General features: G+C 34.3%; 1 protein-coding gene across 3 annotated transcripts in view; it reads right to left on the reverse strand.

Moving 5' to 3' along the window:
- Positions 1–1,474: 1,474 nt before the first annotated feature.
- LOC105254408 (irregular chiasm C-roughest protein) overlaps positions 1,475–15,373 on the reverse strand; it is a 192,558-nt gene continuing 178,659 nt past the window's right edge. The window contains exons 9-14 of one of the 3 annotated variants that reach the window (XM_025413832.1): positions 14,036–14,276; positions 9,731–9,874; positions 8,331–8,581; positions 7,275–7,507; positions 4,318–4,447; positions 1,475–1,654 (exon numbers count right to left, since the gene is read on the reverse strand). In XM_025413832.1, coding sequence (XP_025269617.1) covers positions 1,556–1,654; positions 4,318–4,447; positions 7,275–7,507; positions 8,331–8,581; positions 9,731–9,874; positions 14,036–14,276 — 1,098 coding nt within the window. In that variant the 3' untranslated portion in view covers positions 1,475–1,555. Of the gene's footprint in view, positions 1,655–4,317; positions 4,448–7,274; positions 7,508–8,330; positions 8,582–9,730; positions 9,887–14,035; positions 14,277–15,373 lie in introns of all 3 variants that reach the window. The other 2 variants (XM_025413827.1, XM_025413841.1) reach the window with 2 other exon arrangements.

Below are 15,373 nucleotides of genomic sequence, written 5' to 3' on the forward strand. Positions count from 1 at the left end.
AATTAAATTTCCTATAAGATCTCAAAGTCTGGCTGGAACGTTCGGGGCCTGTATAAAATGATCGTCATAAAAAGGGTTGCTATCTTACTGCTGATGAAAGAATCGTCACTTTGCGAACGTCAAATGTAAATCTAGAATGAATTCGCATTTTTTGCGGGAAAATGTACACGATAAAGCTTTCAGCCTTAGAAATCATCCTCGACGTTTCGCGAAGATAATCGCACCTTCCGATATTCGGCTACCACCGCGACAGCAACAATTCGCGACGTGATTCGTTCGGAGCATTCGTCCCTCTCGTCGCTTTCGAGCGAGTCTTATTAAACGCTTATTATATAGAAGATCTAAAGTATGTCAATAGAAGATTGTCGATACCGAGTGGTCTGTTTTCGCCACCGACCGAAGAGAGTACCTTCGATCCACGAACCCAACCAACATCGCCACCCCCCGTACTCGCGAACGACGCCCGAGAGCGCATTGTGTGCTCTCTCTTCCTAAATCTAATCTTATTGACCCAAAAAAGAAGGAGAGTACGTTCCCTTCGATATCGGCGTGCGTCTCTTCAGCGTGTTACGTTCACCAGCGCAGCGAGATAGTTTGATTTCAAGTGTAATCCTAACGCGAGCGTATCATTAACACGAGCGAGTCGCTCATTGACGCGTTTACGTCGATATCATCTCAATTTTCGCGAGAGAGCCCTCGTTTCATCCCGATTCTTTTCATTTTTCCGCCTTTCCCGCGTCAGCCTAGATCGTCGAACCTCGCCGGCGCAAAGGCCAGACTCTTCTCTATCCTAAACGACGGTGGAAGATGTCTTTCTATCGCTGTTCGACGAAGCCTCAGGCAGACTCCACGCACCGAACGCTTCCCTCGCGTCCTTCCAAGCGACATTATCAGGAATGTATTTCATCTCTTGATAAGCGGCCGCAGCTATTCCATCCCGAACGCGTCCGGAGGGACTTGGTCGCAGAATATCGACTGTATTCTGCGATGTTCCTCCGTAGTCTCTCCTCTTCGTCAGCAGTCTCGTCGTGACGTCCGGTCGCGTTTTCCGCAAAGTCACGTCCGATTCCCACGGGCTGCCCGAGGACCTGGACCAAGTTCTGGACGCGTCTATCGAGTTTTCGCGTCCATCTCGATGATGCCAGACTCTCTCGTTGATTCGCTTACTAATCTCGTGTTGGAAGTCCGCGTGACGTTGCCGCACGAGTTCCCCATGATCTCTGCTGGCCCTTCGCAGCTGCCGAAGCACCAGCTCGATATACTTGAGCGCCTCGCCGTTCTCGGCCATTCGTCGTGTCCGGTCCATGCCAACCCGCGAGCCTCGCCCAAGGAGTCGCTCGCGTTCCGCATTGTAACGTTCCGCGTTGCAGATCCCGTCGTGGCGATATCGATCTCGTTCCGATTCGTCAGCGAGGTATCGAGGATCGCGCGACGTCGACGTCGTCGAGCGTGGACCGAGCGAATAGCGGGACGTCCCGAGGACACGGCCGAGTTCGAAGGTGGTTTCAGTTAGGCCCGAGTATCGACGGTTCTAATTCGGATAGATCCCCTGGCCTCATACGTGCGTCGCTAACGTGCCCACTGCGGACGTACGCTTCACCGTCGCCATCGCGCCGTTTGGGCCGCCGGTGATGTAATGCGCTGACAATGGGGCCTGCAAGACAGAAAAGAAGGGTCCTCAATCATCCGGCAATTTTAATCTTCCCTTTTTATCTGGAGATATTTATGTATGTGTATGTTTGAGGAATCCTCTTGAAATTTCAGAGGAATGTTTAGTTTTTTCACTAATACTTATATATACATATACAGGGTGGCCTCGAACGTTCCAGCCAGACTTTGAGATCTTATAGGAAATTTAATTCTGAACAAAAAATTTCCTATAAACATGGGTCGAAAAATGCTTCCTTAAAAAGTTATCGCTCAAAAACCTCTGATGAAGGAAGAACAAAAGGTGAAAAGAAAATGAAATAAAAAGAAAATAAAACTAAATAAATTTCTTGAAAAAAAAAACGATAAAAAATAAAAATCTTTTTCTTTTATGAAAATAAAATAATTTTTTTTAACTAATATTTTAGTAATAGCACGTAATAGTAGAAAATGAATAAAGACGTTTTTCAAGAAATTTACTTACAATTAGTTTCATTTTCTTTTTATTTCATTTTCTTTTCACCTTTTGCTCTTCCTTCATCAAAGGTTTTTGAGCGATAACTTCTTAAGGAAGCATTTTTCGATCCATGTTTATACGAAATTTTTTGTTTAGAATTAAATTTCCTATAAGATCTTAAAGTCTGGCTGGAACGTTCAGGGCCACCCTGTATAATTACCCTGTATAATTATCCCTGCGTATAATTACACTGAAAAAAAATCTGATTGCATTAATTAGAATTCTGGTAGATTCAATCAGTATGTCTGTTGGAAAATGGACGAACCAGAATTCTTGTAGGAATTACCAGATGAAGCTGATTAATTTCTTCCTGTTAAATTTACCAAATTTTCTGGTTAATAATACTAAACTCACTAGCACCAAGTCGTCTAAAATTTTTTCCATCTAATCTCAAAAGTCTGTTTAATATTTTGAATTCCAACAAGATTATTGGATAAATTCAATCCAGATTATTGAATAAATTATTTTAAATTCAGTTTGTTAGAAATTAAACTGATAAACAGTGATGCAAGAAGAGAATGCAGCTCAAATACACACAGTTAGAGAGCAAGCGTTCTTTTTCTGGCACTATTGCTCGTAAGAGAAAAAAAATATACTTTGGATTTAATGTTAATACTAGTTCTTTAAATACATTTTATGGCAAATATTGAATACGAGTTAAGAGAGTAAGTAAAAAAATTAATGTAACAAGAAATTTTATAGTATATAATAATATTCTTATATATATAATAATATTCTTATATAGATCCAACCAGAAATTACTAACCAAATCCTTATAGTAAAATCTATTAAACGTTCTAGTTATAAAAAATCGAGTCTTATCATGATAACTAGAAATTCTTGTTTGATTTAACCAAAATGCCTTCAATCATATACGTCTTGTTGGTACAATCAAACGATTTTTCTCAGTGTAATTATTATTTGTTTTTGTATGAAAATATATAATATATCGATTATAAGAAATGTAATAATATAAATAACTCCTCCATTTCCTTTCTCCTTGGAAAGTTTGCGCCAGTATTTATAAAGATCGGACTATCATCAGTTATTTTCATTTTATATAACGTTTACATTTAATTACATCAACTCTTTAGAAATTTAAAATAGACTCCACACAGTTAATGTTTCCAGCTATATCATAAAATATTAAATATTCCAAATATTGAATTATATAACATGAAATACTATGCAAATGGAAAAATGATATAAATTATTTTTTTCCCATTTTAAGAAATAAAAAAAGATATATGAAATTATACGTAATGTAAAAATTTATCTACATTATTATCATATTTTTCTATAATTGTGAAGAAGAAAGTTGAAAATAATTATATATAATATCTCACTATAATAATTAATTATTACGTCATTCTAAATATAAATCATTTTGTCACTGATTTATACTGTGTATTAAATAACTCGGATATGCTACATTATCCGCTTTTTATTTCATTCATACTTCGATTACAATTATATATGACTAACTCGTATGCATGACTAAAATATATAAATGAAAAATAATTAAAAAAAAGAAAGAAGAAGAATCATTATTGCACAAATTTTAAAAATAAAATTTCAATTGATAAAACACAATCGATTTAAAAAAAAGGTAAGAAATAAATCAATTTAGAGTATTTAATTCATGCACATTCTTCCAAGCAGTAAAAAAATCCATATTTACGTATTTTTCAATACCGTGCTTAAGCATCTTGAGCTTAATCCGGACTAATGAAACTCGATCGTGATTCGAACGCGACTTATATACTTGATCGTCAAATTTCGAATTCCCTTTTTTCTCTCGCGAAATGCTTCTACGGGGATATATTTATGTCTCAAGCGAGGAACGGAGATACGCAAACGAGGCGGAAACAATTTGAGAAGCGGGAATACATGCGACGGGGGAATTGGAATGTCCGTACGGGGAAGGATTAGCGTTGCAAAAAAATAAAAATAACGCGCGCGCGCGCGCGCAGCTGCAATGGCTTTGCAATATTGACAGCTTGCTTCCGATCTACTCCAGACTCTACGAAGCTCCGCAGGGGTGGAAGGGGACAGAGGAATGAGGGGAAAAAGGGAGAGAGGAGAGGGTCCGGTCGGCGATGTAACTGCTGTTTAGGAATTTGACATACATTCAGCATACATTGTGTACCCACCTGCGGGCCAGCGCCGTTCAAGGTATTCAAGCTATTCATTCTCATTGCCTGCGTGTACGGTGGCGGTGCCGGCGTGACACCCGGCACGGCTGTGTGCGGCGCGTGTCGGAGCTGCTCGGCCGCTGACATTCTGTGTTCGTTTGTAAGAAAGAAATGCAGAGTTAGTGAGACGCGGGAAATCGGATTCTTTTTCCTCGTGTCGGAATTTATATAAGAAAGAGAGAGAGAGAGAGAGAGAGAGAGAGAGAGAGAGAGAGAGAGAGAGATGCAAACAGTAATTGAATTTAATGACTCATAGAGTCGTCGCAATTTCATAATAAATAATACAAATTATAAATATATACATATATTATAAATATATACAAGAACCTTTATGTGTGTATTTTGTGTCTATATATTTTGTAACAATTTATGAAATTCAATAATTTAAAGTATTTAAGGCATTTAAGGTATTTAAGGTATTTAAGGAAAATTTAAGGTATTTAAGATAATTAAGGTAATTAAGATATTTAAGCTATTTAAGATATTTAAGATATTATGGTACTTAAAGAATTTAAGGTTTTTAAAGTTTTTAAGGTACTTAAGCGATTTGTAACAATTTATGAAATTCAATAATTTTAAGTATTTAAGGAATTTAAGATATTTAAGGTATTTTTAAAAAAATTTAAGGTATTTAAGATAATTAAGGTAATTAAGATATTTGAGCTATTTAAGGTATTTAAGGTAATTGAGATATAAAGGTAATTAAGATATTTAAGCTATTTAAGATATAGAAGTATTTAAATTATTTAAGATTTTTAAGGTTTTGAAGGTATTTAAAGTATTTGTAACAATTTATGAAATTCAATAATTTAAAGTATTTAAGGCATTTAAGATATTTAAGGTATTTAAAGAAAATTTAAGGTATTTAAGATAATTAAGGTAATTAAGATATTTAAGCTATTTAAGGTATTTAAGATATTAAGGTATTTAAAGTAATTAAGGTTTTTAAAGTTTTTAAGGTTTTTAAGGTATTTAAAGTATTTAAATTAAATAATAACTATTATAAATTATATACTAAGTATTCTTATATAAACATGAAATTATTATAATAAATTAAATTAATTTTTGTCTACCTCTTTTTCGCGGCTACAAATGTTTCTAAATAAATGTTTATAAAACTCTAGATCTCTCTACATTTTTATGGTTATTTGTAAAATATAAATTTAATACATTAAGTATGTTATTAGACTTGGCGCGAGGATCGATCCACTATGCAAAAGAGATATGCGCGGACCGAAACTATGAGCTACTTTTAGGGGAGTAAATTCCCAAGTTTTGGCTCCTCCGTTACTCAGGCTCATCGTTGCAAAGCGTCTCCGCGATTTCTGTACCTTTCTATCTACTTCTCTCGAAGGAAGAGGGGTTTCAGACGGACTTCTGCGACTCGAGTCGGTCAGCTTTTGTTCTATAACTGTGTTATAAGCGCGCACCTGAATTGAAACCGTAACGAGTTCGCTCAGTTTCGGTCCATGAACCGAAACTAAACTTCAAAAGAGAGTCGCCGTCGTCTCGATTCGTATTCGAGTCTGTTTGATTCGGAAATAGTTTCGAGGTCTGGATCTGAATTGAAACAAAACACATGAGATTGTGTGACTGTGTTTGCATCTCTCTCTCTCTCTCTCTTTCTCTCTCTCTCTTTCTCTCTCTCTCTCTCTCTGATGGAGAAAAGTAAACAAGAAAAGAAAATAAGGATATATAACGTATGAAACAGATGCGGGGGCGTGGAAGCGTAGACTGTGTATCTAAATACAATAGCCATCTCTCCCCGGGATCATCCTCCGCTAGGAGGGCATAAAATTTGGAAGAGAGCACCGCTAAACAAGAATTCTAGAAATTCCCCGGAAAACAAAATTCGATGCACACAGTCGAAATATTCACGTGACGGATAGAATTCGAGATCTGTTTTCCGAGGAAATTGTCTCCCTTTTCTCCCCTCTCCCTCTCGTTGGCTGCTTTTTTAATAATCATCGAGCTCCTCCGCCGATATAATATTTTTTAAGGGAGGAAAAGACATATTTTCCTGCCTTGGGGGAGACGCAACCGCGCTTCGTGCTCATATCTAATTTAGTTATTCGCGACGAACGCGCATTCACGGCACGTAGATTCTCGCACATGGGGATGACAAGCGCCAGGGCGACGTATACGTAAATGGAACGTGACGTAGTGTAAGGTATCCACCGTCGATCAATGACACGGGCCAATTATAATTAGTCCGAGGCATCCGCGCGAGCTCAATCTAAAGGCTCTCATGACTATGTTGACACTCTGAGAAATTTTGGAACTTTGATCGAGCGCGAGCGAAACTGTTCTCTCGACTTACACAAAAGAGCCATTACACTAAAATTACAATGGCACTTTCATACTTCCGCTATAGATCGTGTCATGTAGTTAAAGTCAATCATTTTCGGTGAAAATAATGAAAAAATCAATATTGTCTTGTAATAGTATAAATGAACGTGTTTTCGCATCGCAAATTTTATTTTAGCCACGAAAAATATTGAACTGTGTATTTTTTCGACAATTATCCTCCAATGTTATTTCATCGATAATTTTATCCACATTGCAGAGATGATATATTTTTAAACGATATTTTATGGGATTAACTTATATAAGATAAAGCTGATTTTTATTTTGTGAGATTTTTATTTTGTGAGATTTCTTGTAAAATATTAAAAATATAAGAAAGTAATTTTCATAAAAAATTATAATTCAACAGTTTGAATACTTTTCATTATTATCATCAATTTAAAATCTCTAATGAAGATCAAAGAAATTGCACATCATGTTTAAAAATGATAGAAATGCCTAAAATTCATCAGATTTTATGCATAGAATAATAAATTTTTGTGATGAATAAAATCTCTTGCCGCTTTCCTTGTCTCTGTATATAGAAATATATTATGTATAAAGCTTACCTGAGGTAGGGATTGCCATATGTCGCGGAAAATCGCGGATCGATCGGCGTTGTTTGCGGAGTCGAGGTACCAAGATTAGCCGAGCTGAGTCCGATTTTTTTCGACGACAAAATGCCACTCGATGGTATCCTGCTTAAGGATTCTCGCGAGGCGCCCACGCTCTGTGTTGTCGGTGGCATATAATCGCGACTATAGTCAACGTATGGCACGTAACCGTTATTGTTACTACCATCCTACAGAAACAAGTGCCATAAATTTAGTCACTTTGCTATTCTCAAGCGTAATAAAATATAAGGGCAAACATTTTTGCACAATCGCTAAAAATATTTTTTAAAATATTTTTAATTATTTTTAAATATTTTAAAACATACGAATTTCACAAAATATTATATAGGGTCCCAAAAGTTCCGGACCGGTCGAATAATTCATAAACTATGCACTTTAGAAAGAAATGTTTCAGACAAAAGTTGTATGGCTTGAAAGGGGCCATCAGATAGTGGCAATGATTTGACATGAGAGAGTCATTTGAAAGTCACGTGAAGATCACCGTCAATTTCTTAAATAGAACTTCCTATTTTTTATTAAATATTCTGGTAGCTCACGCCGAGAGCTTTCCAAAACACTATAATTAAGTTAGTTTTCATTGAGTACTTTCCGAATTATGAGGCTTGAAATCATTTCTTAATTTTACATAAACCGTAAAATATCTTGTAAAATATTTATTTTTCGATTATCTTCCCTTAATACTTTTATGTACAAAATAATGAGAGAAATCAATTGGTATAAAGAAAAAACATAGTTGTTTTTAAGAAAAAAATATGTAATTTGCAATTAACAATTACATATTTTTTCTGATGGTCCTCTTCAAGCCATAGAACTTTTGTCCGAAACATTTCTTTCTAAAGTGCATAGTTTATGAAATATTCGACCGGTCCGGGACTTTTGGGACACCCTGTATATTATACTTTGTGTTACGTTTGTAATTTATATTATGCGTAATATGAAAGTATTAAATTTTTTTTGACATTTTAGAATATGAATGATGACTTCACTCACGTTATTCTTCGGCGGGAAGGAGGGCTCGGTGTAATCGGCGCTATAACGATAACCAGATAAAGGATTCGGTACCGGCCCGGCAAGCGCCAAGGCGTTCACTCCTCTAGTGCTTCCTTCGCCTTCACTGTCAAGGGCCGTGACACTTTCCGCATTGCTGACGCTGGATCCTGCTCGGATGTCCGCTTTGACATCCGAGAGATTGCTGCTCCTATCGCTTTCTCTGTATCGATCGGCGTTAGAATCGGTCTCTTCTATAGACGAAGAAAAAAAATGTTAACACATAAATATCCATTTCAAAAGCTCCAAGATCTTTTGTATAGATATATTTAACGATAAAACTTTAATTTGCACACCACGGATTACTTTTATGGTGACATTTATTGCAGAGGGATAGGTTCTTATGTAATACATGTTTTGAATTTTATGGTATTCTCTTTTGGGAGGTTCCTAAAATATGCGATTTTGAAATATCATAATCTTCGTATTTGAATCAACTTATTTACATTTTTTATTTACATTTGTTCGATCTTTTCAATATTATTCTTTTTAATATTATAACAAAATTGTATTCTCCTACAAATTATTTGTAAAAATAAATATTTAATAAGGTATGGAAAATTGCATATGGTTTTGCTTTTCAGTATTTTTCTTATTTTATTTCAGTACTTTATTTTAGGTATTTATTATTGAAAATTGAAAATATAAATATTTAAATAAACGCATGGGGAGGATTCTGTTCTTTCCCTTACATCCGGAAAAAGGATTAACCTACTCCAAATCTATTTCTATGATTTTAAATTGAAATTTGGTCATAATATATATGCATACATATATACAAGGTGTCTCAAAACTAATGAATCTTTCAAAGACCCTGGAATCATTTCAAAGATTCCTGGGATCATTTGGAGACGATTTTTCCTCAGCGAAAATGTCGATGAAGGCTATCATTTTTTGCATTTTCCCGATTTTTGTCATCATATATCTTTGTAATTAAGCCTTAAATTAAAACTCAACTAAAGTAAACTCTATTTAAAATTAATCGAAGAATGTGGTTTTGTTAATATTTTATTTCTATAAAGCTTAGTTTACGAAAAACCCCTTATTTCCAATCACTTATAATTGAAAAAAATTAATTAGTGCCTCGAAATTTTCGTTGAAGAAAAATTGTAAATTGGCCACAGAATCTGCCTTTAAAATATCTCGCGTAGTTTCGGGACACCCTGTATAATGCGATTTTATTCATGTGTAAATGTAAATAAAATAAAATATAACAATATTTATCGATGAGAATAATCCGTACTGTGTAAGTTAATGTAAAAAGTTTTATCTATGAAATTCTTTTTCAAATATTCCGCAAATATTTGCAAAATAATAGATTCGCGTCGGAAATAATTACTTACGCATATCGGTCTCTTGATTCGGCGTCGTCCGTGGACGTGGCTGCTTGATTCGATCGCGACATTGTAGAATGAGTATGACTATTATGCCAATCAGGATCACACAGACAACCAGTCCAACGATGATCAAGATCAGTTGCCAATCGACTGGAATCAACGCTAAGCGTCATGCGTGGTTAAAATCTCGTTTGCCAGATGAAGAGAATGATGGCGCGTTGTTTATTAATGAATCGCATCACCGTTTAAAAAAGTGTGGCTCGAGTCAATGACATCGAATTCCAGACTCATGCGTAACAATTTTTGTAGCTAAAGTATAAATTTCTTTTCGTCAGATTTATTTTTCGAGACAAAGCTCACACGTGTGTATTTGTGACTTGTGCTACTTTTTACTTCGCTTTCGTAAAGTTTCCCTTTTCGGAAGACGACCTCGTGCAACGTACCCGGAATTAGACAGACGATTCCCGATTAATCACTTGTCAAATAATACGTTTGACGTCAAATAGCACGTTAATGGCGAATCATGAAGACAATTATTTGATCGCGGGCGGCGATTAAAGTAGTTTGCGAATCATTAACTGAAGAGCTAGCGGTGCAGATGAGCTGATTTAGAATCTCTTTAATCTGATGGAAGTACGAGGGACGACAAAGCGTTATGCCGCGAACGTATTATTCTTACAAATTGTGATTTTCCCGTGCATTGTAAGAGCGCAAAAAGAGCTTCGTCGCAAAAGAATTCAAATTATTATCAGAGAAAAGGTATCGTGCTTGAAAAATCTACTGAAATGAATTATATCGTGACAAATAATTCCGAACGAAATATGGATCTCTTGAAAGTCCCGAATCAACAGTTGTTAAAAATACTGCAAAAGTATATCCTCCAAGCTAGATATTTAAATACGTTTATTTGGTTCTTGAATATCTAACGAGATATCTGGCGAGATATATCCCCTACCTGTATTTCGCCAGTGTTATCTTCGCGAGTACACGCGGATAAATGCTCTGGCAGTATTTCAATTCCCTAATCATCCTCAAACTACTTTACGTACTTTCAATCTGCTTGAAGAAGTAAATCGATTTATAACACACTTCACTGCCTGACTTCTATGCACATCTGTTTCTGCGAATTTCATACGTAATCGAATGGAAATTTCCACTATTTTTTTTTATATTGTAATAAAATATACGCTTGAAGTATATTTACTTATGCTGCGATATTTTTAAGGATTTCTTTATCAAATTAAAATTTATCAATTTTTTCTTTAATAAAAATATCGCAGCCAAATTATTAAAATTAAGAGGGAAATTATTTTTTTCTATTTGATGATTTTTCTTCTCTTATTCAATATATTCAGAAAATATTGTAATAAGAATGCGACTGCCATAAAACGAATATATTTACATAAACACACACATACACATATAATATATATAATTTTGACAAATTTGTAATTAACTTGTATAATTGTTTGCTATTCTCATAATCATTAATATCATTTAAGCAGAACATTAAGACTTTCATCTCTCATGATATATCGCGTTCATTATATCTTTCTCACAATTTAATGACTATTTGATGATGATACATAAATCACATTGAATATCTAAAATTTTGTACATGTAGTGATAACAAAACGCGATATAAACATTATTATTTACTTTTTATTCCAGAATTATTTTACATAATCTAGTCTTTCATACGTCGTTATGGCTAAAGACGATAATTTGAATATATGCTTTGTTTGTAAATCCTGTCTAACAACTATTTAATGACAAAATTCTAATTCGAATACGAACGATTCAATTTGTTACTGTAATCCGATTATTTTAACGATATCAATAATTGAATTGGTATTTTGATAAGATTCCGCATAAAGTTGGTCGCGTGCGACTAAATTTCATCATAAGCTTCTTCCTCTCTTCTGAATTTCCGTTTTAGACTTCCTATGCAGTACCACAATTAAATTTCAATAATCGCGCCGTATGTAATAAATAAGCATAGAATAATGAATGAAGCACAGAATAAGCATAGAATGGCAATCGTTTTATCAACTTTATTTTTTTATCCACGTAAACTCCATATTCAATGAGAGTACGTTTCAATATATTATTTATTAGTTTCTATCAATATATGCATGCGGTTTAAATTCAATTCTTGATTAATTTGCAGACTGAATTAAGATCGAAATTTTTAACGATATAAAATTATCGATAACGATAAAATTATTAATTATTATATAATGTAAAAAATTTTAAATTGTGCCAGAGGTCGTTCATATAAATTTATTATCAGAGGCTCTTGATAAGTTTAATTATTATTAATTATCAATTTTATAAGTTTTTAAATTTTGTTACAAATAATGAGCATGAAAAAAGAAAGATATTCTCATTATTTGGATAAACAATAGCAGCCAATTTTTGATAGACCGTTTTTTTTTTTCGTCCGTTTTTCCCGAAGAGCTCCGAAATTAGTCGCGAGATCGCATCGCCATCTCCACCAATTGTCAATTGGTTCATGTCGGACTCTTTTCGTGCCTAATCGAGTCAATCGCGATCATTCGAGGTTTTTTATTCGATTCCGGAGGAATTTTCCCTACGATCGAGAATGCAACTCTGCCAATAAATCATCATTTATTCGGAGTATTAATTGGTGAATTAAAGCGATTGCAATTAACTGTTGCCGTATCATCGAATCCTTTCGCGTCTCGTCGAACCGACGCCATGTTTATTGATAAGACTCGTTATCGTATTTCGCGTATTTCAAGTGTCCTGTCATCCAGCATATCCGAGAAGATTCGAGGAAAGCGTCGCCTCGATGGATTAATCGAAGTGTGATCTCGCTCGTTTCCGATATTTGATGACGATCGCGTCTCCAGAAATCGCTTCGCGCCATTTTTCGAATTTTCGCGTCGTTTCTTCGAATCTTGCATCGTGCAAGATGGCATCTCACGCTATAAATCGAAAGTGTTGAATGACAATCTTTCTAGTGTCTATCATAAACAGTTTTATGCCGATTGTACTCGATCGCGATCATTTATGCGTTTTATTCGCGAGTGTAAATGAAATAGGGATTAATATTTGATATTTGGAAGTGCATAGATTGGAAAGACAGAGATAGAAAGAAAGAGGAACAGAGACTGCGATTGCTACTTATTTACATTTATAAATATATTTGTATGTGTAAAGTTTGAATCCAAGAAAACAATGCATAGATGATAGATGCATTTGGCGCGTATGTTATTTTTTTTATCGAAGAATAAAATAATTCATCGCTCACAAAAATATATGTATGTGTGTAGCTATTTCTAAACGATTAAAAAGATTTTGTTAAAAAAGATTCTATAAAAAAGTGCAAGTAGATTGCAATGTTTTCATTATTATTTTAGATGACTAAAAACTAAAATTTAGAATTTCATGCTTTTATCGTAAAATCTCTTGATTGGAAAAATCTGAAATATATATTTTAACATTTTTTGAGAAAGGTTTCAGAAAAATATATTGATTAAATTGACTTAATATTAATATTAATATTAATATTGTTAAATTAATATAATATTACTATTAATACATATAATATTAATTTAATATTAAAAATAATGTATTTTTTGTAAAAATTCCGATGTGTGTGTGGCTAATTTTTATGCGACTGGAAAAAAGAAGATTTTATAAAAAAGATGCAAGTAAATAAAAAATCGTAATTGTGTTACTACAATTATAGATCTAAACTTTAGAATTTAGTTTTTATATCGTAATTAATTAAAAAAAAATTGTAAGATATATTAAGATATTTTAATATTGAAGAAATCGTGCAAAATATATCTCAAAAATTAATTTAATATAAAATATTTAATACTATCGATATAATATTAAATACTTATATATAATTAGTTTAAATAAAGAGGTCAAGATATTGGAAAACATTTCGAGCAATTACATATTACATTATGAAATATATTTAACTAAAATGAAAACATCTTAGAGAAACATTAATTTCAATATTTCCAGTCAAAAATATCCTTTTCGTCGCAAAATAAATCAAGATATAAAACGCACACACACATTTCGTAAATATTACACTCATTGCTAAAGATATCTAACAAAAATAAATGGAAAAAAAATCCTCGTGGAGAAAAATTAATTTTAATATTCCCGGCCGAAAATATCGCACTTCCTTCGCGAAATGAATTTATTATTCCGACAGTATATCTCGTCGCGAAATCCTCGGGATTCTTATTAGAAAAGATAAGGCGCGATCGCGCGCGTGCGCGCGAGAGAGAGAAGGGGATAATATACGACGGCTATCAAACTTACTGTGTGCTGTCAGCTTGATGATGACGGAATCCGTGCCGAAGCTGTTTGTGACCGTGCAGTTGTAATCCCCGAAGTACGTAGATATGGGATCCAGCAGGGTTATGGTGCTGACTATCCTCTCGCCTGTGTATTCCTCTTGCACGTAAAACGGCGTATTGTTCGACGTGAAATTGAGCTCGCGACCGGCGAAGCTCCACAGCACCGATTCCGCTTTTGGCACAGATATCGCGGTGCACTTAACCTGGCGGGCACAAATCGGGGAAAATGGCGATGAAATAAAAATAAAAAAAAAATGCGGTTAAGCGCGCTTTTCTCCCTTTGCATCCTCCCCCTCGGTTCGCCATCCTGGGATGGCGACCCGCAACTCTGTCCTAAAAGCGTTTCGAGCGCGGAGAAAAATGCGGCAATCATTGCGAACCACCGCGTGTCAGGAACGCACGTATATGGGATGTTGGCGTAAACGCTTGGAAAAAAAGTTCGATGTCCGCAAACATACAGCTTTACGCTCTTTTAAATCGAGGGCGACCGAAATCGATATTTTAATTTCGATACGACAGATAGAATCGACAAATAAACCTACCCAACACAAAATATTGCAGCAACATTGCCGCAACATTGCTGCAATATTCTGTGTTTGCTGGGAAATACGTATATCGCATCAATTACAAGTAGTTTCCATACAGCATACAAAGATTGTATACACGTTGCAGCAATCTTTCATCGCAATATTACAAATTCATTGCAAAATGTTGCTGCATCATTGTTGTGGGATTGCAGCAATTGCAACGTTAAAATGTCCGCTTTTAGGAATATTGCAATGTAAGAGTGTAGCAATGTTACGGTGCAACGTATTTGTAATATTAAAACGCGTTTTGCTACAAATGCAGACACCGTTTTAAATTAAATAAATAAACTTTGAAAATATAAAAAAAATGTTTAAAAAAAAAGATAGTAAAAAATGCCTTTAAAAAAACATCTATTAGTGTTTTTTATTAGATGTTTCTTCAATATTTATCTCAATAACATACATACAATTATTTTACATACATTCGACACCAGACTATTTTAACGTGCAACAAATGAATTATTTCCTATTTATCCATTCAATTAAGAAAAATCTGTTTAATATTCTGAAACCGAATGAAGGATCCAGATTATTAAACAAATTATTTGAATATTAAACAAATTATATTTCTTGTCTCGTGTCAGTTTAATTTCTAACTTGGTTTATTTAATATTCTGAATCCTAATGAGGGATCCAGATTATTAAACAAATTATTTATTTAATAACAAGTCAGTTTATCAGAAATTGAACTGACACGAGACAAGAAATATAAT

Source organism: Camponotus floridanus, unplaced genomic scaffold, assembly GCF_003227725.1.
Source record: "Camponotus floridanus strain SB8 unplaced genomic scaffold, Cflo_v7.5 scaffold11, whole genome shotgun sequence".
NCBI lineage: Eukaryota > Metazoa > Arthropoda > Insecta > Hymenoptera > Formicidae > Camponotus > Camponotus floridanus.